At 33.9% G+C, this 27553-nt stretch overlaps 2 protein-coding genes across 2 annotated transcripts; both read left to right on the top strand.

The window, feature by feature from the left end:
• Nucleotides 1-9952: 9952 nt before the first annotated feature.
• On the top strand, nucleotides 9953-10897 carry LOC123938137 (olfactory receptor 14A2). The gene has a single exon (XM_045999187.1). It carries the CDS (start codon nucleotides 9953-9955, stop codon nucleotides 10895-10897), a length of 945 nt encoding a protein of 314 aa, XP_045855143.1.
• Nucleotides 10898-23144: 12247 nt separating this feature from the next.
• Nucleotides 23145-24080, top strand: LOC123939175 (olfactory receptor 6F1). Its single transcript, XM_046001119.1, has one exon. The coding sequence runs from the start codon at nucleotides 23145-23147 to the stop codon at nucleotides 24078-24080; it is 936 nt and encodes a 311-aa protein (XP_045857075.1).
• The last annotated feature ends 3473 nt before the right edge of the window (nucleotides 24081-27553 follow it).

Genomic DNA, 27553 nt, shown 5'->3' with positions numbered 1-27553 from the left:
ATCCTAGAAGAGAACATAGGCAGTAACCTCTTTGATATCAGCCACAGCAACTTCTTTCAAGACATGTCTCCAAAGACAAAGGAAACAAAAGCCAAAATGAACTTTTGGGACTTCATCAAGATCAAAAGCTTCTGCACAGCAAAGGAAACATTCAACAAAACAAAGAGGCAACCCACGGAATGGGAGAAGATATTTGCAAATGACAGGACAGACAGAGGGCTGATATCCAGGATCTATAAAGAACTTCTCAAACTCAAAAAACACAAAACAGAACATCATGTCAAAAAATGGGCAGAAGACATGAACAGACACTTCTCCAAAGAAGACATACAATGGCTATCAGACAGATGAAAAAATCTTCATCATCACTAGCCATCAGGGAGTTTCAAATTAAAACCACATTGAGATACCACATTACACCAGGTAGAATGGCCAAAATTAGCAAGACAGGACACAACATGTGTTGGAGAAGATGTGGAGAAAGTGGAACCCTCTTACACTGTTGGTGGGAATGCATGTTGGTACAGCCACTTTGGAAAACACTGTGGAGATTCATTAAGAAATTAAAAATAGAGCTTCCCAATGACCCTGCAATTGCACTACTGTGTATTTACTTCAAAGATACAGATGTAGTGAAAAGAAGGCCCATCTGTACCCCAATGTTTATAGCAATAATGGCCATGGTCGCCAAACTGTGGAAAGAACCAAGATGCCCTTCAACAGACGAATGGATAAGGAAGATATGGTCCATATACTCTATAGAGTATTATGCCTCCATCAGAAAGGATGAATACCCAACTTTTGTATCAACATGGATGGGACTGGGAGTGATTATGCTGAGTGAAATAATTCAAGCAAAGAGGGTCAATTATTATATGGTTTCACTTATTTGTGGAGCATAAGAAATAACACAGAGGACATGGGGAGATGGAGGTCAGGGAGTTGAGAGAAATTGGAGAAGGATATGAACCATGAGAGACTATGGACTCTGAATAACAATCTGAGGGTTATGAAGGGGTGGGACAGTGGGATGTTGTTGGAGCCTGGTGGCTGGTATTATGGAGGGCACATATTGCATGTAGCATTGGGTGTGGTGCCTAAACAATGAATTCTGTTACACTGAAAGGAAATTAAATTATAAATGAAAAAAAATCTACATCTTAAATGTTTCAGTATTCTTAATCCTATATCTTATTACCCTTGCCTATGAAAGTGAAACCCATGAGAGTGATATATCAATATTTCATTTCATGACTCCATGTCCTGATTTAGACGACACCACTTTTGACTGATCTTATTCTAGTTATGTTTGTTGATGTGTCATGCAGTAGGGATGGGAGAAAAAAAAACTAAAGCTATGTCACAACTACCCAATATTAACTACTTAAAAGGGGAAATATCCCACAATATTGGACTAAATCAGTCCAGCAAAAAGAACTCTTACCAGATTGTGCCAGTTATCACAACAAAAGAATATTATCACCTATAGTGACAGCTGGTATGCTTTTTAGGTTGTCCATGATATAGGGATGTTATAGAAACAAAGAGGTTTTCTTACATCCACTGAGACCCAAGTCAAAAATGAAAACATGTAAATGATCTCTTTTACTCTTTTACCTTGTGAAATTATTGTTAACAAGATAGACTTGTACCAAAAAGACTGAACACGATTATCAGTTAGATGCCCTGGCTGACTTTTGTGGAAATGACTTATACCGAACATACAAAGATTGGGGCATATGTGGATTTTGCTTTTACCAGACTTTTGCCATCCAGATGTCCTTTTAGCATGGCTATAGACTTCTCTGGAATCAGAGAAGTCATGATGAGCAAACAATGATTTTAAGATTTTATTAATTTATTTGACAAATCGAGATCATAAATAAGCAGAGAAGTAGGCACTGAGAGAGGAGGAAGCAGGTGAACCACCCAGGTGCCCCCAAACAATGATTTTAAATCCAATAAGTAGGGCTGTGGGAATGCAATATGGACGCTTAGTCTTTCCAAGATTTCTGGTAAACCCCATCTTGTACTTTTTGCATTTCTTTACTCATCATGGATGACTCAAATTATAAATAAGCACAGATGGAGCAACTTCTATAAACTTGTGAAAGCAGTTTACAACTAATATCTATTTTGTGAGGTCCATAATTTTCTTTTATTTAAGATTTATTTATTTAGTTGAGAGAGAGAGAGAGATAGAGATAGAGAGACAGAACATGCAAGCAGTGGGGGACAGAGGGAGAGGGAGAGAGAATGTTTAAGCAGACTCCCTGCTGAGTGAGGAACTGGATGCAGGGCTCAATCCCAGGACTCTGAGGTCACAATCTGAGCAAAAGAAAGAGTCAGAGCCTTAACTGACTAAGTAACCCAGGCACTCCAGTCCATAATTTTCAGGAAAAATAAATACTTTCAAAAATTAAGTTAATATGTCATAAAATATATTATCCCAGTGTCCTGGGATAGAGTCTCACATCAGGATCCCTGCTCAGCAGGAAGCCTGCTTCTCCCTCTCCCACTTCCCCTGCTTGTGTTGCCCTTCCACTTCGTCTTTCTCTGTCAAATAAATAAATATTCTTTTAAAAAGGAATAAAATATAATAATAAGAACATATGGGTAACATATAAGAAGCAGTAGTTGAAACACACCCAACTAAATGTACTCAAAGTTTTCAGTGGAAGGAGGTTGGGTCTTCTGGAAATGAAAATACTTTTGTTTTACTGTATATCCTGGTGCTTTTCCTACTAATATATTTACTAATTTTGTTTGAGATATTTAAAATCCATTCAGCTTTTTATTTTAGAAATTGATATAAATAAACTCAATGATGAGGTCTTTTAAGCCTTGTATTATAATTAAGGATTTCCCTGCTTTTTCTTATATTTGTCACTTAATATTTTATTAGTAATATTTTTGCTTTATGGTTGTTAAAATAAGTGTTTATAAAACCTGTTCATGGGAGAATTTATTCTTTCCAGTAACTAATGTGCCATTAAAAATATTTTCATTGGGAGAGAGGGTGGGATTCGTGTTCAATTAAAAGCACTTAAAACAAACAAACAAAACACAAAACCAAACAAAACAAAGAAAAAGAAGGAAAATATATCCAGAATTATGTAAAGTTGCCTCCAAAGAACTAAGATACCTTTTCTTGGGAAAGCTGGAAGACTATTATCATGAAAGTACTGTCCATGGGCGCCTGGGTGGCTCAGTCAGTTAAACATCTGCCTTTAGCTCATGTCTTGATCCCAGAGTCTGATTTTCTCTTTCCCCTTACCTCTCCCCCTGCTCATGCTCTCTATCTCATTCACTCTCTCTGTCAAATAAATTAAAACCTTACAAAAAAAATACAGTCCACATAAGCACAATTTGATGATACATTTTCCCAGCTTTCTTGAGTTTGGGTGACAAAGTGTCTATGTATTTATAGTATACAGTATGATGTTTTAATATTTGTATACATCGTGATATGTTTACCACGATTAAGCTAATTAGCATATCCATCATCTCACACAGTTAACCTTTTAAAAAATACTTTATGTGTTTATTTGAGAATGAGAACATGAGAGCACACAGCAGGAGAGAGGGATAAAGGTAGAGGAAGAAGCAGACTCCCTGCTAAGCAGGGATCCTGATGTATGACTTGATCCCATGACCTGAGCCAAAGGCAAACACTTACCAGTTGAGCCACCCAGATGCCCCCCTCATTAATTTTTTGGTATGTGTGTGTCGTGAGAAAAATGGAGGTCTACACCAGCAAATTTTGATTATATAGCACAATATTTAACTATCCTAACCATATAGTCCATTAGATCATCAGTATGGATTCATGTTATAACTGAAAGTTTCTGCTCCTTTTCCCCAACAACCACCATGGGTAACCATCATTCTATCATCTGTTAATAGCAGTTTAACTTTTATTTTTTTAATTCCAGATATAAATAAATTCATGCAATATTTGCATTTCTGTGTCTGACTTATTTGACTTAGCATAATGCCCTGTAGGTCTATGCATGTTGATACAAATGCCAGAATTTCCTTCTTTTATAAGGCTGAACTATTCCATTATATGTGTACACCATAAGATAGTAATTTCATTTCATTTGGATATATGTCCAAAAGTGGGATTTCTCCATGACAGTGCAAATCTATCCTTATTATTTTGAGGGATCTTTGTAGTGTTCTCCATAAAAGTCATAATTTCCACTCATACCAACAATGTACATGGATTTTTTGCTTTGACATACTCTTCATAACACTTGCAAATTTTCACAATAGCCTTTCTAACAAGGGGGAATTGATACCTGCTTGAAATTTGGGTTAGTAGCATTTTCCTAGTGGTTAGTTAGGTTGAGAACCTTTCATATGCCTATTGACCATTTTTTTCTCTCTTGAAAAAACGTCTATTCAAGTTCTTTGCTCATATTTTAATATTTATTATTTTTGCTACTAACATATAAGTTGATTTTACATTTTGGATATTAACTTCTTATGATATTAATGTTTTGCAAATATTTACTCTTATTTCATTTGATTTGTTTCCTTTGCTATGCAGAAACATTTCAGCTTGATATAATCCTAAAACATCATAAGTGAGAAAAATGTTGAGGAATTTTCCTCCTTTTTTAGAGGAATTTTACAGTTTGAAGTCTTACATTTAACTCCAATGTATTTCGAGGCAATTGTGTATAGTGTAATATAAAGTTCTAATATCATCTCACATCTGTGTATCTTGTGTTCTCAGCACTATTTACTGAAGAGACTATCTCTTCCCATTATGTGCTATTGGTGTCTTTGTTTAAAAAAAATAACAGTTTATTTATTTAAATAAATAAATAAACAAACAGTAGATTTGGGTTTATTGGTAGTTTCTATTCTATTCCATTTGTTTTATCATTTTGTACAGGTACTATGCTGATTCCATTAATATAGCTTTGTAATATAATTTGAGATCAGGAAGTGTGTTTTGATGAATGTTTTCTTTATTTATTCAGAGTCTTTTGGGTTCCACAGAAATTTCAAGTTTATTTTTTCCATCTTTTGAAAATCTTACTAGAATATTGATAAGCATTGTTTTGAATCTGTAGAGAATATGAGGTATAATAGTTATTTAAAAAATAAATGTTCTAATTATGTAATTCTTTCAATCTGTAAATATGGGGTATCTTTCCACTTATTTCAGTATTCTTCCATTTTTTTAAATCAATGTTTCATCATTTTAATATACAGTGTTAACCTTCTGGGCAAATTTGTTCTTAAGAATTTTATCCATTTGATGCCATTGAAAAAGGAATTTTTATTTTTTAGTTCGTATAATAATGTAATTTTTTTTATATCTTGCCTCTGTCTCTACTTTGACAAGGCTGTTCTGCACTGAAATAAACAATTAATAAAACTAAAATGCAACCTACAGAATGGGATAATATATTTGTAAATTGCATATTCAAAAAGAGTTAGTATCAATTAACTTATAAAATGAAACACTTTCCAAAAATAACACAATTAAAAATGGGTAGAAGACATGAAGAGACAACTCTCTAAAGAGGATATACAGTGGATACCTGAAAAGATGCTCAGTATCACAGATCATCAGGTAAATAAATCAAAATTAAAATGAGATCTTACTTTATACTGGTGTGAAAGACTAAAATAAAAATTGAAAGAAATAAAAGTATTGGCAAGAACTTGGAGAAAAAGGAAATTTCATGCCCTGTTGGTGGGAATGCAGACAGGTGCAGCCACTGTGGAAAACAGTATGGAGGGTCCTCAAAAAGTTAAAAATTGGGGCACTTGGGTGACTCAGTCTTAGGGTGGTGAGTTCAAGCCTTGGGGCTCCATGCTGGATGCAGAGACTGCTTTAAAAAATGCTGAAAATAGAACTGCTTTATGATCCATAAGTGTACTGTTAAGTACTTACCAAAATAAAATAAAATACTAATTCAAATCGATACACTTATCCCTATGCTTATTACAGCATTATTTACAACTGCAAATTTGAAAGCAGCCCAAGTGCTCATGGATAGATGAATGGATAAAGAAGTTGTGGTATATGTATAAAATGGAATATCATTTAGCCATTAAGAATAATGAAATCTTACCATTTGCAATTACGTGGATGGAGCTGGAAAGTAAAATGGTAAGTGGAATAAGACTGTCAGGGAAGGACAAATACCATAGAATCTCACTCATATGTGGGATTTAAAAAATGAAACAAAGAGGGAAAATAAAAAGAGAGAGAGAGAGAGAAACCAAGAAATAGACTCTTCACTATAGAGAACAAACTGATGGTTACCAGAAAGGTGGTGGAAAGGGGATGAGTGAAATAGGTTGTGATGGTTAAAGAAAACACTTATGATAATCATTAATTTATGTATAGAATGTTGAATATCTATATTGTACAACTGAAACTAATATAACACTGTATGTTAACTATACTGGAATTAAAATTTAAAACTTAAAAAAAAAATGAGGAATTGAGGTAAATTTTGATGGCCCTTGCAATATCTTTGCAACTATTCTATAAGTTTGAACTCCATTTACACATTAAGGTATACTTGAGTAAAACAAAGCCAAAACTAATAAACCAGGTATTTATTGCAATAATTTCTAATTTTATTTTCCTTTTTTCATAATTTATTATCATGTAATATTTAATACCAAGTTAATATGCTTATAACTTAATAAAGCAAGTACAATATTAATTCAAAGTGTTGAGAACTTTTAATTCCTACATACTGAAATTGTATATTTCCTAACACAAACTATGTATCTAATTTTTATTTTGAAAAATGCTTCCTTTTGGCAAAAATAAATTTGGATCATATTAATGAAAAAGTCAACATTTAAAAATATTAATATATAATGATGTTAAGCTGAATAGCTGACTGTTAAAAACATTATTTAATTCTCTACAGTACATTTATGCTATTAATTTTCTTTTTAAAATTTTTATCAGTGTTCCAAGATCCATTGTTTATGCACCACACCCTCTATGTAAGCAAGATTAAGTTTTATTAATTAAAATATTTTCTTGGAATTATGTAACAGATAAATGACATTTTGTTAGTTATATCTCTATGTAGCCAAAATTATTTTGAAGTGAATTAGCTAAAAGTGTTTAATGTTAGTAAGATTTATTACATTCCAAAGCAATCAGACATAAGAATTAGGAAGTGCACTCTTTTTGTTTATGTGTGTCTTAAAGTAATTTTTTTTGCTTTTTTTTTGCTTTTTTTATTTGTTTATTTTCAGCATAACAGTATTCATTGTTTTTGCACCACACCCAGTGCTCCATGCAATTCGTGCCCTTTCTATTACCCACCACCTGCTTCCCCAACCTCCCACCCCTGCCCCTTCAAAACCCTCAGGTTGTTTTTCAGAGTCCATAGTCTCTTCGTGGTTCATCTCCCCTTCCAATTTCTCTCAACTCCCTTCTCCTCTCCATCTCCCCGTGTCCTCCATGTTTTTTGTTATGCTCCACAAATAAGTGAAACCATTTTTTAATATTTATTTATTTAACAGAGAGAGCACAAATGGGCAGAGAGGCAGGTAGAGAGAGAGGAAGGGAAAGCAGGCGCCAGCTGATCAGGGAGCCAGATATGGGGCTCGATCCCAGGACCCTGAGATCATGACCCAAGCTGAAGGCAGAGGTTTAACCCACTGAGACACCCAGGTGACTCTGTGTGTGTCTTTAAAATGATTTTTTTATTACTCTTCAATAATGGTTTTTAACAAATGATAAAAAAGTTTATTTTGCATTCTATGTTAGATGGCAAGCTAATAGCAAGGATTCTCATAGCACAATGCACATATGATTTGCCAAGTTAGTTGAATAAATGAACTTCTTTGAACTAAAACCAGAGACCCACTGAGTCAGTAATTAGCAATATTTGACAGAAATCATCATGTTTAGCAAAGTGCTTAAGTTATTACTAGCAATTATAAAATAATAACCAGAAGTTTATATTTTTTTACCAATGGAATTAAGAGATAGTTAATAAGGCTTTGTAGAAAACATTTAAGAGTTTCTTCTTTTGGGAATTCAAACATATTAATCACATGCCTTAAACATAATTTGTTGTGAAGACATTGACTACAGAATGTTTCAAGTGATGCCAAGTTTGAAATAAAGGGCAAATGACTTTCCTGGTTGTGTTTACATCATCCTTCCTTGTTAAGAAAGTGTCACACCTGAAAAATCTTCTAGTTCTTCTTCCGAAGGCTAGAAAAACAGTTATTTTATAATGACAGAGAATTCTCAAAGGAAGATACAATTTTCTGTTAATTTTGGGCAAGCAACTGGTAAGTTAAACTCTTTTTGTTGGGGAAAAAGAATTTCAACTCTCAGATATACTTTTTGGAATTATCTGATAAGTAATCCATTGTCAGACAGTTGAAGAGTTGGAATTATTTTAAAGTATGAATTTCAATTTTCTATTGGTAAAATGTTCAATAGTCTCTGTTCCAAAACCAACCAACCAAAAAAAAAAAAAAAAACAAACAAAAACATTAATATTGTAGGTACTAAAAACTTTAGGGCAGACACCAAAAACAATGAAATTCAATGGCCGATTTTTGCACACATCTTCCTCTTTTGGTCTATTTTTGTGCATTTCTCTAGACAAACGGAATAAGCTGATTAATGTCTTAATTATTTTATTGTTCTATTATGCATTCTTCAATATCAGCACATATGGCTTCTGCACATATGTTCCAGATGTCCATTTCCTTTACTTTCTTGTTTTAACTTACTTCTTAATGTGTTCCTTTCACCGGGTTTTGTTCTATAGGCTACTCTTCATTTAGACTTTAGCTTCTAGCTAACCCAGAAGGGAAGCATTTCCTCCCTCCACGTTTCAACAGTCCCATGGATAATCTGTAAAATAATATCTTTTTAAAAATTGTAATGACACCCATCAATATCTATTTTTTTCTTATTTATAGGCTTATGTATTCTTCATTTTCTATCTCTGTTTGTTGACAGAAAGCACACCAAAAACAATCCTTCTCCTCTTTTTTTTTTAAATTTCTGCCATTAAGCTTTGTATCTAATATATATGAAATATTTCTTGACCTTTTCAGTAAATAACAAACAATTCTGGAACAGTAACTAACAATCTAGGGAAATATTTTAAAGTTTGAGATAAATTTCTGAAAGTATTAAAAAGTAAAATATAGACAACAGAACATAATGGAAGAAACATATGCAGACAGAATGGTTAAGACATTTTGAAATTATAGTGACTTCTAAACTAAACTTTTATTTAAGAATCAACCACTGGAAATGTGCCACAATAACCTGAATCTCTACATATGTATGTATTTAAAAGACATTAGGTCTTGTTAAATAATTAATTTATATCTTTCCCATACATGAATGGAACTTTCATATATGTGACTGCATGACCTCAAGATAATATAAACATTGAAAAAGAGAATCTTTGTTTATATTCCTTCTTTACATCCATAAGGTTAGACATTCTTTTGGATTGTTTTATATAGACTAAATGTGAAGTAATTATAGCTAATAGCAAATTAGAATTGCTAATGTTCCTATTATGTTATTAGGAATCTTAGAACTATAAAGACATAGAACTTTGGGTTGTCTATCAAAAAGCAAAATGATTTGTCATTATGCATGACACAGTAATAGTGTGATACAAATACCTAGTGTTTTAGAACAATTTTCTTAATCAACTTATACATACCTGGTAGCAAGTTGGGTTTGAAGCTCAGAATTAGACATAACTCATAAGAAGACTAATTTGTGTTCACATATTACTTATGAAACCACTTCACCTTAATAAAAGGATGAAATTTTTGCAGAAGCATTTAAGATAATAGTCTATTTTTCAATTAAATAATTGTGTATGTCAATATTATTCTCTTTGATGTGTAAATTGATTTTTTTTGTATATTTCTTTGTGCTGACAGGCAGTGAAGAGAATCAAGCATGACCAATGTCACCTTGGTGGCAGGATTTCTCCTTGTAGGGTTTTCTGATATCCAAGAACTTCAGATATTATATGGGGTACTCTTCCTCATGATATACCTGGCTATTCTAATGAGTAACTTTCTCATCATTACTCTCACTACCCTAGACCTGAAGCTGCAAACACCCATGTACTTTTTCCTGAAGAACTTATCCTTCCTGGATGTCTTCCTTGTGTCTGTTCCAATCCCCAAATTCATTGTCAACAGCCTAACTTACAACAATTCCATTTCCACTTTAGGATGTGCCTTCCAGCTACTTTTAATGACTTCCTTTGCAGCAGGTGAGGTATTAGTACTCACTGCCATGTCCTATGACCGCTATGTAGCTATATGTTGTCCCCTTAACTATGAGGTAACCATGAATGCTGGTGCCTGTGTACTGATGGCAGGTGTTTCTTGGGTTATTGGGGGACTCTTTGGAGCTCTGTACACCGCTGGCACATTTTTTATGCCATTCTGTGGCTCCAATGTGATCCCACAGTTTTTTTGTGATGTGTCCTCATTGCTAAGGATTTCTTGTCCTGAAACACTCCTGGTAGTTTACATAAGTATTGGGATAGGTATTTGTTTAGGTATGTCTTGTTTCATCTGTATTGTAATCTCTTATGTTTATATTTTCTCCACTGTGCTAAAGATTCCAACCGTAAAAGGCCAATCAAAAGTTTTCTCCACATGCTTTCCCCATCTCATTGTCTTTACTCTTTTTATTATAACTGCTTGTTTTGTCTATCTCAAACCATCTCCAAATCCACCCTCAGTTATCGACAGGCTGCTTTCTGTGATCTACACTGTGGTACCTCCAGTACTTAACCCTGTAATCTATAGCCTGAAGAACAAGGATATGAAACAGGCTCTTATGAGATTGCTGCACAAAACTTGTGTCCATCAGTCACACTCCATTTAACAATGTCTGAAGTCGGTGCTCTAGTGCCTTACTGATTACAGTAGAATTTCTCATCAGAATTTCCCATTCTTAACTGCAATGGCTTGAGACAAAAGGGTAAAGTATTCACATATATGTAAGGAAATAAATGCTCAAGTGCTGAATTGACTGATTCAAAGGTTGGATAATAACATCATACCCAGCTAACACATAAGTGTCATGTTTCTCATTCAGTGATCTTCTATGACAAAGAATCTCTCCATTTGTGGTATAACTTTCTTAAAAAAATCCTTCTGTTTTTCATGGTGTTTATAATTTTGGTCATTGAATAACTCATTTTCTCTATTTTATTTACTGGAAATTTAAAAAAATGAGACAACTTCAACAGGTACAGTACTATAAAGACCACGTGAGGTGAGATAAAAACTTACACATTACTTTCCCAGTGCATCAGACTGTCTAATGTTGAAGAACAACAGAAAAATAAAAATAATGCAGTAGGCTAAGAAGCATTCTAGAGGTGAACTTACATCTGTAAGCAATACTCAGGAGAGACACCTAAAATAAAGACAAAATCCTGGATGGAGATACATCCCAGCACAATTCCTAAAGATAAGTAGTGGTCAACTGGGTAAACAGTATTTCCAGAGAGACACTAAACAGAGGTCAGGAACTGTTAGACATGAATTTCTGCATTTCTACTTGTCTATAATTCAGAAAGTTCTTTACCTCTCTTTGTGTCAGGGTGAAAATTTCTAAACTGAATAAAAAGAAGTTATTAAATATAACTGTAGCAGAAGTTTCTCAGTTGGGAAAGGACTTTCTTTTGTCTTATTCATGAGGGCCTACAATATATTTTTATTACCTTACATTTAATCTACACAGAGATTCTTTTTTAAAAATATTTTATGTACTTATTTATTTGAGAGAAAGAGAACACAGAGATAGAATGAGATGGAGAAGCAAACGACCCACTGAGCAGAAAGCCAGATGTTGGAGTTGATCCCGGGACCCTGAGATCATGAACTTAGCTGAAGGCAGATGCTTAACCAACTGAGCCAGCCAGGTGCCCCTCTACCTAGAGAATCTATGTCTTATGAAATAACCATCTTGACTTTACATTTGACATTATTCTATTGTTTATTATTTAAGGAAAAAAAGACAAACATTTCTTAGATATTTTCAATCCTGTTCTCCTCTTTTTTTTAATTTTATTTCTTTTCAGTATTCCAAAATTAATTGTTTATGCACAACACCCAGTGCTCCACACAATACGTGACTCTTTAAATCTTAATACTAAAGTTTTATTATCACTTGAATTAAATAGATGGTTGATATTGTTTCTCTGGCACATATGATCTCATTTAATGATGTCCCCAAATATCTTCTGACAAGCTTTGATTGTTACTATGCCAATATTGATTGTAAATGTATACATATGTTTTATCATATGTGATAAAATATAACTCATATCTCTTATAAATTAATTTTTCCCATGGAATCCATAGAAAAGTCCTCATTTTTTTGTTCTCTACCCTTAAATAAAGAGATATGGTGAATGTAATTAGATTTATTGGATGTATGTTGCATCAACTGCCAGAGTTACATCAGAAAATTAAAAAAGAAGATTCTTAGACTGCCATTTATATTGGAAAAATGATATTGTCTCTAATATTTAAGAAATTGTATGCTTTATGGAAAATCCCTAGAGTTATTTTAGTTCTCTCACTATCTATAGTGCATCTTTATCAACAGATGAAACACCAACTAAAAAGCGATGTTTTTCTTTAGAAGACTGACAGCTGGTAAAAATAGAAGGAATGATTGTGTCACAAGCTATTTAAGCAAAGATCAGTTATGGACAATGAAACCTTCGAAGAGAATACGGTCATAATGACAGGTGGTGACTTAGACTGAATATTTCAAGCTGAAGAAATATGAGAATGATGTGAAGTAAAACTTGCTTATTTTCTTATGAAGAAGACCATAAAACTGTCATATAAGGGATGCTTTCTGCATTCCCAGCAGGAAGGAATATCCATACCTCCAGAGATGAAAGAATGCAGAGAGCAATCTGAACAAATAGACCTTACTATTTTCCCCATTTGCTATACTTAGCTCTGACTCATTCTCCTATCTTGTATTTCCATGACTTTCTTTTCTTTGTCAAATCTAGCATAAAAATTCTCATTTCCAACCACCTCTTTGAGTCTTCATTTCTTTTTGAAGGTTCCCATGTGACATAAAACTTACATTAAATATTTAAAAAAATATATATTTTTCTTGTTATCTGGGTACCAGGCAAGAACTAAAAGAGTAAGGGTAAAATATATTTATTTGCTCCCCTAGAGTTATGACACCTGAAAAAAAGATAACTGCTACACCACAAGAAGTAAAGAAGTTGATGAATTCATAAAACTCCTCAACCACAATCATACAGAACAGAAATTAATTACATCAAAGTAAATGAACTGGGGGCAGGTGTAAGATAATAGAATAGCAGGACCTAAGCTTATCTCATCCCACATTCACAACCCAGGAAATAACTGGAGAGTGATCTGAAGACTGGCAGAACAATGTCCATAACTAAATGTAGAAACAAAGCTGAATTTGAGAGATTAGAAAGGGCATAAAATTGGTCAGGAGCTGCCAACAGGAGGAAGGTAATTATGGTCATGGAGATGACTGTATCAGGAAGACCATATGGAGAAAACAAATCCGCATAACATCTGGCTTTTAAAATCATGGGGGGGGGGGGGCGCCTGGGTGGCTCAGTGGGTTAAGCCGCTGCCTTCGGCTCAGGTCATGATCTCAGTTCCTGGGATCGAGTCCCGCATCGGGCTCTCTGCTCAGCGGTGAGCCTGCTTCCCTTTCTCTCTCTCTGCCTGCCTCTCTATCTGCCTGTGATCTCTCTCTGTCAAATAAATAAATAAAATCTTAAAAAAAAATAAATAAAATCATAGGGGATGAATTCTATGTTTTGGTATAATAAGTGGAACTTAGAGCCTGGAGTTTTAAAAATTATCTGACTCAGCACTGGATGAGTCAGAAATCTGACTGAGAGCTGGGCCTCCATCTTTCAAAAGACAACAATCCTAGGAGAGGCAACTTAGAAACAATATCTTGCACAATGTAAAGGAGATCTATTTATACTGAAAATGCAGGGATGCACAAATATTCATTATGCAAATGGATGTCCAAAAAATGGCAGAGTAACAATACTTATAGAAAATAAACAGACATTAAATCAAAGACTATAACAAGACATAAAGAAGGACACTATAATCAACACAGATGGGACTGGAAGAGATTATGCTGAGTGAAATAAGTCAAACAGAGAGAGTCAATTATCATATGGTTTCACTTACTTGTGGAGCATAAGGAATAACACGGAGGACACTGTGAGAAGGAGAGGAGAAGGGAGTTGGAGGAAATCAGAAGGGGAGAAGAACCATGAGAGACTGTGGACTCTGAGAAACAAACTGAGGGTTTTGGAAAGGAAGGGGAGTGGGGAGTTGGGAGGGCCTGATGGTGGGAATTAAGGAGGGCATGTACTGTACTGAGCACTGGGTGTAGTGCATAAACAATGAATCTTGGAACCCTGGGAAAAATAAAATTAAAATTAAAGAATAAAATATGGAAAATAATCTGTATATACTTATGTTTTAATAATGTTCATATTATTATGTTACTAATTTTTGACTAGTAAAATTATTGACATTAAAAGTGGGCTTTTAACATAAAAAAGAAGGATACTATATAATCATTAAGGGAATTATCCAACAAGAGCATATAACATTGTAAATATTACGCAAGAAGGGAGCTTCCAAATACATAAAACAGTTAATAACAAACATAAAAGAAATAACAAATAGTAAAATAATGATAGAGAACTTTAACACCACACTTATGTCAATACACAGAGCATCCAATCAGAAAATCAACAAAGAAAAGTGGTTTTGAAGACTCACTGGACCAGATGGATTTAATGATATATTTAAAACCTTCTATCCTAAAACAGCAGAATATACATCCTTTTCAAGTGCATATGGAACATTCTCCAGAATAGTTCACATATTAGCCCACAAAAAGCACTGACATATTCAAAAATATTGAAGTCATACTCGTGCATCTTTTCTGACCATATCAATATGAAACTAGAAAGCAAACAGAAGAGAAAAAATCTGCAAAGACCACAAATAAATTGAGATTAAATAATATCCCACTAAACAATGAATGGGTCAACCACAAACTAAAAGAAGAAATAAAAAATTACATGAACATAAAAATTAAAACACAATGATCCAAAAACTTTGGGATGCAGCAAGAAAAGTTCTAGAGGGAAGTATATAGCAATAAATACCTCCATCAAGAAGCAAGAAAAAACCTCAAATAAACAACCTAAACTCACACCTAAAGGAACTAGGAAAATAACAACATATAAAAACCAAACTTATCAGAAGAAAGGAAAGAATAAGTTCAGAACATAAGTAAATGATTCAAAACAAACAAAGCAATAGAATATATCAATGAAAACAGTAGCTGGTTCTTTGAAACTATATAATTGGTAAACCTCTAGTCAGACTCATTAGCAAAAAGAGAGAGAGAAAGGATTTGAATAAACAAAATCAAACCAGCACGTAAAAATAACAATCAACACCACAGAAATATCTAACAATTTTAAGAAAATATTATGAAACCGTATATGCCAAAAAATGGGTAATGTAGAAGAAATGGATGAATCCTTAGAAACATATAGCTTACCTAAACTAAAGCAGTAAGAAATAGAATATCTAAGCAGACCAATTACCATCAAGGAGCTTAAATCAGTAATCAAAAATATCTCAACAGACAAAAGTCCGGAAGCAGAGAGCTTCACAGGTGAATTCTACCAGACATTTAAGGAAGAGTTAATACTTTTTCTTCTCAAACTATTCCAACAAATAGAAGAAGGAGAAAATCTTCCAATTTCATTCTATGAGGCCATATCACCATGATATCAAAACTAAATAAAGACACCACAAAAGAGAGAGAGAACTACAAGCCATTATCTCTGATGAATACAGATGCATAAGTACTAAAAAACAAACAAACAAACAAACAAAACAAACTTGCAAACTGAATCCAAATAATATGTTTAAAAGTAATCATTCACTCAATCAAGTAAGATTTATTTCTGAAATGCAAGGGTGGTTCAATATTCACAAATTAATCAGCATGATACTTCACATAAATAAGAGAAAATGGAAGAGCCATATGATCTTTTCACTGGATGCAGAAGTAATCATTTAACATAGGACAACATCCATTAATGATTAAAAAAAAAAAAACAAAGTAGGGATAGAGGTAACATACCTCCACATAATAAAGACCATCTGTGAAAAACTCATAGTTTACCCCCTAAAGTTTGTGACAAGACAAGATGTTCATTCTCACCACCTTTTTTCAACATAGTACAGGCAGTACTAGTCAGAGCAACTAGACATCAAAAATAAATAAAAGGCATCCAAACTACCAAGTAAGTAGTAAAACCTTCATTATTTTCAGATGCTATGCTACCATAGAATTCAGCCAAAACCACTTCAATTATACCAAAAATTCGACCAAAAACTATTAGAACTTATTAATGAATTCAGTAAAGTCACAGGATACAAAATCAATGTGCAGAACTTTGTTGCATTTCTATGCACTAATACTGAAGAACCAAAAAGTGAAATTAAGAAAGCAATCCCATTTACAATTGCACCAGAAATAATAAGATACCTAGGACTAGACAGAGACAAAGAGGTGTAATCTGGAAACTATAAAGCATTAATGAAGGGAACTGAAGATGACACAAAGAGATAGAAAGACATTGCATGTTCATGGATTGGAGAAATATCTGTTAGATCTTCTTGTTGGATCTTACCATAGCATTATTAAAATGTCTATAGTACCTAAGGTAATCTTCATATTTAATGTAAACCTTATTAAAATACTAATAAAATTTATTTACAGAATAGAACAAAAAATTCCAAATTTGTATAGAACCACAAAAGATGAAGAGTAGATGAAGTAATCTTGAAAAATAAAAGCAAACCTGGAGGTATCATGATTTGAGATTTAAAGTGTTATTACAGGGTGCCTGGGTGGCTCAGTAGGTGAAGCCTCTGCCTTTGGCTCAGGTCATGATCTCAGGGTCCTGGGATCATGTCCCATGTGGGGCTCTCTGTTCAGCAGGGAGCCTGCTTCCTCCTCTCTCTCTGCCTGCCTCTCTGCCTACTTGTGGTCTCGCTCTGTCAAATAAATAAATGAAATCTTTAAAAAAAAGAGGTACCTGGGTGGCTCAGTGGGTTAAGCCTCTGCCTTTGGCTCAGTTCGTGATCTCAGAGTCCTGGGATCAAGCCCCACATCGGGCTCTCTGCTCAGCAGGGAGCCTGCTTCCCTCTCTCTCTCTGACTGCCTCTCTGCCTACTTGTTATCTCTGTCAAATAAATAAATAAATAATAAATAAATAAATAAAATCTTAAAAAAAAAAAAGACTTTAAAAAGTGGTATTACAGCCCTGTGGTAACAAAATTATAGGTACTGGTACAAAAAGAGATACACGAATTAATAAAACAGAACAGAAAACCCAAAGTAAGCCCACAATTATATGGCCAATTAATCATCAAAATTTAGGAAAGATATTCTTTAGGAAAAAGACATCCCTTGCAACAATGGTGTTGGAAAACTCGATTGTTACATAGAAAATAATGCATTTGGATTACTTCCTTTCACCATATATAAAAATAAACTCAAAATGGATTAGAGACTTCCGTTTCTACCTTGAAGCCATAAAAATCCTTGAAGAGAGTACAGGTAGTTTTATCTCTGATATTGACCATAGTATCATTATTCTAAATGTCTCCTGAGGCAAGGGAAAGTAAAACAAAAATAAACAATTGGGTTTACATTAAAATAACAAACTTCTCCACAGTGAAGGAAACAATCAACAAAAGTAAAAGACAGCCTAATGAACAGGAGAAGTTATTTGAAATTACACATCCAACTAAGGTTTTCCATCCAAATCATATAAAGAAGTGATACATTTCAACGCTCAAAAAACAAATAATTCAATTTAAAAACGGGCTATGGACATTGGGGAGGGGAGGCGAACCATAAGAGACTATGGACTCTGAAAAACAACCTGAGGGTTTTGAAGGGTCAGGGGTGGGAGGTTGGGGGAACAGGTGGTGGGTAATGGGGAGGGCACGTTTTGCATGGAGCACTGGATGTTGTGCAAAAAGAATGAATACTGTTACGCTGAAAAAATAAATAAAATGGGGAAAAAAAATGGGCAGAAATCCTGAACAGACATTTCTGCAAAGAATACATACAGATGGCAAACAGACATATGAAAAGATGTCCAACATCACTTCTCATCATGGGAATACGAATTTCAGAATGGTTAAACTTAACAACACAAGAAGCAACAGTTGTTGGCATAGATGCAGGCAAAGCGGAACCCTCCTACACTCTTGGTGGGAATGCAAACCAGTGCAGCCATTCTGGACAACAGTATTGAGATTCCTCAAAAACTTAAAAATAGAACTACACAACCATTCATAAATTGCACTACTAGGTATTTACCCTAGGGATGAATACTTACTGAAAGGGATACATGCACACAAATGTTTATAGCAGCATTACCAACAATAGTCAAATTATGGAAAAAGTACACATGTCCATCAACTGGTGAATGGATAAGGAAGATAACATCACATCTTCATTATATATATATAATACACACACACACACACACACACACATACCTATGTAGTATATATATATATTTACATATACATATGTATATGTAAATGTATATGTACATCTTCCCATTTACTATATATATATAGTATATATGGGATATATATAAAATATATATATGGGAATATTTATATATATATTTATAAATATTCCCATATATATATATTTTATATATATCCCATATATACTATATATATATAGTAAATGGGAAGATGTACATATATATATATATATATATGTATATATATATATATATATATCAGCCACACAAAAGGATGAAATCCTCCCATTTACAATGACATGGATATTAAGTGAAATAAATTAGAGTAAGACAAATACTATAAGATTTCATTTGTATGTCAAATTTAAATGAATGAATAACTGAATTTAGGAAAATAAATGAATTTAGGAAAAAAAAAAACAGAGGCAAACCTGGAGACAATCTCTTAATGATAAAGAACAAACTTATGGTTACCAGATGGGAGATAGGTGGGGGGACGGATAATATAGGTGATGGAGATGAAGGAGTATACTTGTCACGATAAGCACCATGTGATGTACAGAATTGTTTAACACTATGGTGTACACCAGAAACTAATATAATATTGTATATTAACTATACTTGAATTATAATTTTTAAAAAACTTAAGAAATAAAATACAATTTTTCAGAAATTATTAGAATCCATTGAATATTTGCATTTTCTAAGAACTTGCACAAAGAGGAAAGATCCACATAATATTTGTAAGCCTAGGGAAATATCCCTTTCCTGTTCCATGTAGAATCTTCATTAAATTATAATTATTTAAATCAAATGCTTGAAAATAATTTGAAACCCCCATTTAGAAAGATCTTCTCTACTCGACCTAGCCATAAGTACCCAAGAGAGAGTATTAAATTGTCACCATCTCCCATAAGATTCTTGTACATATAAACAATTACTTAATAGCAAATTTTTTACAGTATGCAGTTCATTAAGTGGAAGATTGAGATTGAACAAAACGTAAAACACCTACAGTAAAGTTGAAAGTAGTTAAGACAGGATTGGATCAGAAGGAAAGGGGAAAAAAATAACAGAACAAATTTCAAAAGCTGTGGAAGATTGAACTCATCAAACAGTACTGAATAATGAGAGAATTGTGAAAATTTTAAGATAACAAAATGAAAAAGAAGAAAGAGAGATAAAAGGATTGCAATAGAAATACAGTATTTTAAAATTGGTAATATTATGGAACAAAAAAGCAGGATAAATATAAGGTACGAAGACAGAGTTTATGGATTATATATATATATATATATATATATATATATATACGCCAAAAAGAATTATAACTGGGTAAGTGAACAGGGTTATTCTGTACTTCCTGTGTTCTATCCAATACCTGGTCACTGAATGGGTGAATTTGTTATCACAGATTTGTTCCACAATATATAACCTTCATAGCACTTAATTAATAACTAAAATTTCCTGTGACTCAGAAACAATGTAAATGAATTTATTTTTGCTAAATATTGCATGTTTGTGTGAAAACAAATTGTTTTTTAAGGATTCAAAATCATTTTCCAAATGTAAGAAATTAAAATTATTTTTAAACTGTCATTAAATTGTTAAAAACTCAAATTCCTTTTTAAAAAGAATCAACTGGTAAGTTAATTGGAAAACTCAAAAAGCCATTTATTTAAAAACCAGTGACAAAAACTATTTATCTTAGATTGTATAAACTTTGTCATTTGCCAAAAGTCCCCTTAGTTTTCCTATTTAGAATCAGTACTAAGAATACTCAAATATACAGCAATATACGCACATTTTTAAATGTGGGGCATAATCATCACATTCTTCAAATAAGTAAATATTATTAGTTCATGATATCTGACAAATTCAGCAATATAATTTGAAACCAAGTCTGATAGTGCCATTTTGTAATATGGTAATGGATGTTCAGTTTATTCTCTAATCTGTAGCCATCACAATTTGATTTTTAAATTTTGAAAATAGAAAATAATATAATTATTTTATTGACATTACCTACTAATTTATGATAAAATCATTTATACTAATAGATTTTAGAATACTATTGACCAATGATTCTATTTGAATATAAATGAAAATATAATTTATTTGAACCTGTCAGATACCATAGAGACCTATTTGAAAAGAGTCTGAAAGCAACAGCTTCTATGTGCTAAGGCTCTGCTGTTGAACTTACAGAACTTACAGTCCCAATTCCACCTAGGATAGCTTCTATAGCGTCCATGTTTTTCAGTTTTCTCATCTTTAAAACTAGTAGAATAACAATAAAATCAAAGTAATACGATTTACAAAGATCACGTTAGATAATAAGCTAATGACTTCCAAGAAAGCCTTCACTATAGGTTGGCTACTGTTAGCTGTTTCATAAATTTACCTTTATATGTCAGCTTCTTGACAACATTTTTAGTTACATATCAAAGACATTAACAAAGTCCATGAGTTCTTTGATCTAGAAAAATTCTTACATATATTGATTGGCCATGAATGATACAGATGTTGGATATAAAAACTTTTTAAAACTTCTTTTCAGTGTTTGAGAATTCATTGTTTATGCACCACACCCAGTGCTCCATGCAATACATGCCCTCCATATTATGGAGAGGGTGGTGGGTATTATGTAGGATATAATAACTTTAAGAAATATGTGAAAATCATTATAGTGTATTTGCTGATGAGCACCTTTTTTCTATATTTCTCATTGATCTGTCTCACCCTTAGTTTCTAATTTAGGATATGATTATTTTCTTTATTAGAATAATTAAGTAAAGCTAGGTCCTTTACTACTTAATGAACCAGGAGAGAGTCATGTGATCACCCTGTTCTTCATATTCTCTATATACTAGATTCTGCTCAGATTAGAGTCCTCAGTAAGTGATGCTTTCTGTTAGTTTGTGTGCAGTGAAGAATCACAGGGCTGTCCCAAGATGACTGAATTAGAATGTATATTTTGATATCACCCTCAAGTAATCCACAAATCCATTGGAATCTGGGATTACTGCTCTAGAGGACTTTGAAGTCCCATTCTGCCATAAATGAGGTACACCTACATTATGGACCTATTTTCTTTGTAGACCCACTCGTAGTATAAATATGCTTGTTGACATTAGATACATGTAATTAATCTGCTAAGGTTTGTGGAAATAATATTTCTCTTGGAGGGTGTAAAATTGTAATATTTCATCATACTAAGATGAAGAAAGTGGACATTCTTTCATAAGGGAATGTAAAGACTAAAGATGCCAAACTATACTTGGACTTTGTTCAGATTTTCCTTCTCAAGTGTAAGTTTTAGTCACCTGCATGTTTGACAGTAAGGGCTCCCAATTTATCTTCTAATTTATAGATTCTGTTCTTAAAAAGAAGCATTCAGAAATGGCTTATACAGTTTAAAGTAATTTATTTAATGGTTAACATAAGTTAAAAGTGATCTTAATGATAAAGAGAAAAATATTTTTATATCTGAAATTAAAAAATTACTTAACTAATATTATTTACTATATTCTAAAAATGATCACCGTCATCATTATTTTTATGGGAATTAAGGACTGCACTTGTCATAAGCACCAGATGTTATATGAAAGTATGGAATCACTAAACGATGCACCTGAAACTAATATCACACTCTGTGTTAACTGGAATTTAAATAATTCTTTTTCAGAAAATAACTAGTTTCAAAGTAATTTTCTGCTTTTAGGCTATTCTCAGTATAATCAGTCCAAATCAAGATGTCTTAGAGGCAGGAAGCAGTTGCCTTAAATGCCTTGTCCAATATGGAAATAATTTTAGTGTAAAGAAGGTATCACATTAATAAGTTTAAACATGAAATTTTCAAGGTCAGAAAAGACAAAATTAAATTTGCAATAATTTAAAACTTTTTTATTGTTTATTTCTGAACATTATTTTTAAGGTCAGAGCTTAAAATTAGAAGACCAATTCAAAAGCTGTGTCAAACGTGAACGTGACTAGAGTTTACATTTGAGACACAAGACAAAAATCAAAGAAAAATATATTTTTCATTTAAGGACCAGCCAGAAAGAATCTAGTTACAAATTAGTGAATTGTGTCAACATGAAGCAGTCATCCTTTTGTGTGTTAGGTGTAATCTGTGGCTGTGCTTCAGCATGTCCTGAAAAGGATGATGCAGGTCCAAAGATTGGGTTTGAATATTAGGTCTGAAGTGTAACAATGGGTGCAATATTGGCAAAAATGCTAAAATGCTCCACACGTAAGTCTCTTCAACCACTAACTGCTAATAAATAGCACATATATCTCCATATTATTAAATTATTTGCTATTAACCAAATACAGAACAGGCACCCAACATATGTTAGACTGTTAGTTTACATTCAGTCACTGAAGCATACTCATGAATCCTTTTTATTTCTCTAGGACTGTGTGTTTGGATCAAAAGCCTCAGTGTGTAGCCTCTGTTTACCAGTATATCTCAACATGTCTTCAAAGGGCCCAGACAATGCAACTCTTTGCCAGGATTTTCTCCTCCTTGGTTTTCCAGGGTCCCAGGTCCTTCAGCTCTCTCTTTTTATGCTTTTTCTGGTGATGTACATCCTCACAGTGAGTGGTAACATGACTATTTTGATGTTGGTGACTACATCCCACCAGCTACATACCCCTATGTACTTCTTTTTGAGCAATCTTTCTTTCTTGGAGATTTGGTATACCACAGCTGCTGTCCCCAAAGCCCTGGCCATCCTTGTGGGGAGAAGCCAAACCATATCATTTACTGGCTGCCTTTTGCAGATGTACCTTGTTTTCTCACTGGGCTGCACAGAGTATTTCCTACTAGCAGCCATGGCTTATGACCGTTATCTGGCCATCTGCTATCCTCTACACTATGGGGCCATCATGAGCAGCCTGCTCTCAGCACAGCTAGCCCTAGCATCCTGGCTGTGTGGTTTTCTGGCTATTGCAGTGCCCACAGCCCTCATTAGCACCCTGTCCTTCTGTGGTCCCTGCACAATCAACCACTTCTTCTGTGACATTGCACCCTGGATCACCCTAGCTTGCACCAGCACAGAGGCAGTGGAATTCGTGGCCTTTGTGATTGCTTCTGTGGTCATCCTGAGTTCATGCCTCATCACCCTGGTTTCCTACATCTTCATCATCAGCACCAGTCTCAGGATCCCTTCATCCAGTGGCAGGAGCAAAGCCTTCTCCACATGCTCATCACATCTCACTGTGGTGCTCATCTGGTATGGGTCTACGATCTTTCTTCATGTCCGCCTCTCCATCAAAGAGGCCTTGAATCTGACCAAAGCTGTGCATGTCCTGAACACCGTGGTGACTCCAGTTCTAAACCCCTTCATCTACACTCTCCGTAACAAAAAAGTAAGAGAAACTCTGCTGAAGAAGTGGAAGGGAAAATGAACTGATCCTAATTAAACAGAACTCTGTAAATTATCTTCTTATCTCTCCAGTTAAGAAGATGTGGTCCATATACACAGTGGAGTATTATGCCTCCATCAGAAAGGACGAATACCCAACTTTTGTAGCAACATGGATGGGACTGGAAGAAATTATGCCAATTTCTTATGAAAATAAGTCAAGCAGAGAGAGTCAAGTATCATATGGTCTCACTTATTTGTGGAGCATAACAAATAACATGGAGGACATGGGGAGATGGAGAGGAGAGGGAGTTGAGGGAAACTGGAAGGGGAGATGAACCATGAGAGACTATGGACTCTGAAAAACAACCAGAGGGTTATGAAGGGGCGGCGGGGGTGGGGTGGGGTGGGAGGTTGAGAAATCAGGTGGTGGGTAATAGGGAGGGCAGGTACTGCATGGAACACTGGGTGTGATGCCGAAACAATGAACACTGTTATGCTGTAAATAAACAAATAAAAAAAAAAGAATATGGAGGGAAAAGGAAAATGTTCCTTAATATAGGAGAGAAGAAAAAAATCTGCATATACTTGCTCTACTTTTTAAATATATGATTGGAAATGGAGTTCTCAATATAAGTACACCAGACTCTTTCAGGGGGAAAAAATGTGTACACTGAGTTAGATTTGTCCTTCACTTTCTTTTTTTCATCTTTTTAAAAATTATTGTTATTTTTTATTATGTTATGTTAGTCACTAGATAGTACATCATTAGTTTCTGGTGCAGTGTTCCAAGATTCATTGTTTATGTGTAACACCAGGTGTTCCATGCAATACTCTTTAACACCTTACTTTCTTTTTTTTATTTAAATTCAATTATCTGACATATAGTACATCATTAGCTTTTGATGTATTGTCCAAAGATTTGCTAGTTGTGTTTAACACCCAGTGGTCCTCACATCGCATGCCCTCCTTAATACCCACCTGGTAATACAGCTTAATACACCTGGTTACTACAATCCCCCACCCCCTCTCTTCTGTAACTCTCAGATTGTTTTCAGAGTCCAGAGTGTTTTTCTCCCTCTCTGATTTCTTCCCATTCAGTTTTCCTTTCCCTCAGCTATGATCCTCTGCCCTATTCCTTATAGTCCACATATGAGTGAAACCATATGATAATTGTCTTTCTCTACTAGACTTATTTCACTTAGCATGATACTGTCCAATTCCTTCCATGTTGATGCACATTGTAGGTATTCATCCTTTCTGAAGTCTGAGTAATATTGCATTGTATATATGAACCAGATCTTCTGTATCCATTCATCAGTGGAAGGGCAGCTCATCTCCTTTCACAGTTTGGCTATTTTGAACATCACTCCTATGAACATTGGGGAGCATGTTCCCCTTCTTTTCACTACATCTGTATCTTTGGGGTAAATACTCAGTAGTGCAAATTCTGGGTCATAGTGTAACTCTATTTTTAATTTTTTTTAGTAACATCTGTTCTGTTTTCCAGAGTAACTGTATCAGCATGCATTCTCATCAACAATTTAAGAAGGTTCATATTTCTCCACATCCTTGCCAACATTTTCTAACTGTCTTGTTAATTTTTGCCATCTGGTATAAATTGGTATATCATTGTGATTTTGATTTGTATTTCCTTGATGACAAGGGTTGTTGAACATGTTTTCATGTGTTATCCATTTATATGCCTTCTTTGGAGAAGTGTGTGTTCATAACTTCTACCCACTTCATGATTGGATTATTTGTCTTTTTTTGGGGTGTTGAGTTTGAGAAGTAATTGACTTTCATTTATAAAACTAGGTACTCATGAGAAGAGTGTATTATTAAATAAACTTTAAATTATTGTCCCTTTTAAATTTTGTCTTGATCATGTAAGTAAAAATTTTGATAACTGTACTTGTAAAATATGAAGTATGAGAAATAGGAAAAGGTTGAATTAATAAAAAGACAACTGAAATTAGAGTGTACTATTATTTCAGCATACTGTTTTCTGGATAAAATACAGTAAAGCAAGTATATATAAAATAATAACTATCATGTGACACGTTTGTTTAACAAGGATAGTTAACAAAGCAATCTAAAAAACAGGTGTTGAAAAGTGAAAAGTAGATAAAGAAGACTGCAAGAGGGTTTGAAAAAAGCAATAGAAGTCCCTTACATAAAGTTTTGTATCTAGAAAAGAAAAGAAAAATAAAATACTAATTCTGATTGTTATCATGTTACCAAGGTTACAATATTCAGTGGCTTCAGTGGAAAATCAACTACAGGAAAACAAATTGTGATAGTTATTTGATTTCCCTGATCCTGTTTCTTAGGAAGCAAGATACTTTTTAACCATCAACCTATCAAAGATTCATTTCCCTCTCCTTACCCCATTTTCCATGGCTGTGTGTTAGAAGCAGAAAAGAAGGGCTTGGCAGGCTGACCCAGTCTGGATATAGAATCTGTCCCATTCTACATTGGCTTACACACATAAAAATATGTGCTTCTCAAAGGAGAAAAGCCTGTGGAACTGAGTAGAAGCTACCCCTTAGATTCTTTTATTTTTAAATTAACATACAATGTATTATTTGCTTCAGGGGTACAGGTCTATGATTCATCAATCTTATACAGTTCACAGCACTCACCATAGCACATACTATCCCCAAAGTCCATCACCCAGCCACTCAATCCCTTTCACCCCCACCCTTCCAGCAGCCCTCAGTTTATTTCCTGAGAATACGAGTCTCTTATAGTTTGTCTCCTCTCATTTCAAATTGTTTCATTTTTCCCTCCCTTCCCCTATGATCTTCTGTCTTGTTTTTCAAATTCTTCATATCAGTGAGATCATATGAAACTTGCCTTTCTTTGATTGACTTATTTCTCTTAACATAATACCCTCTGGTTCCATCCACATCCTTGCAAATGGCAAGATTTTGGGGTTTTGATGGTTGCATAGTATATAATATTATCCAAGCTCTTTCCATTGTTTGGCTATAGTGGACATTGCTGCTATAAACATTGGGGTGCACATGCTCCTTCATGTCCTTACATTTGTATCTTTAGGGTAAATAACCAGTAGTGCAATTGGTACCCACTAGATTCTATTTATTTGTGCTATTTGGAAACTTTTTTGGATTCCCACTCAAAAGAGAAGTGGGAGGAAGATAAAACAAGAAGACTATATATTTGAGTGGAATATGAGAAAATATTTCATTGTGAGAGAGAAATTTTTGAAAACTATATCTATGTTGAAAGTTTGCCACTTGAAGTACCATAATGAAATGATGTACATGTAATCCAATTTATTTTAGTTACTGTGAACGTGTATTTCAAATACATAAAATTTCTAAGCTTTGAAAATTAAAAAAAAACACAAAAGATTGCACAGAAATGTTTTTTTTTGTGGAGATGATACCATGTGTATATGAACATGTACAAAATAATCAATTTGTATATATTAGATGTATCATTTTTGTTTTGTATCAATTATACCTCAGTAGAGCTAAAAAAAATTCC

The sequence above is a fragment of the Meles meles genome, chromosome 3, assembly GCF_922984935.1.
Source record: "Meles meles chromosome 3, mMelMel3.1 paternal haplotype, whole genome shotgun sequence".
Lineage (NCBI taxonomy): Eukaryota > Metazoa > Chordata > Mammalia > Carnivora > Mustelidae > Meles > Meles meles.
Note: the sequence above shows the minus strand (reverse complement) of the source record. Positions and strands in the feature narration are given on the sequence as shown.

Coding starts and splice junctions, on each gene's coding strand:
- LOC123938137 (XM_045999187.1), top strand. CDS start 9,953: ATGACCAATGTCACCTTGGTGGCAGGATTTCTCCTTGTAGGGTTTTCT.
- LOC123939175 (XM_046001119.1), top strand. CDS start 23,145: ATGTCTTCAAAGGGCCCAGACAATGCAACTCTTTGCCAGGATTTTCTC.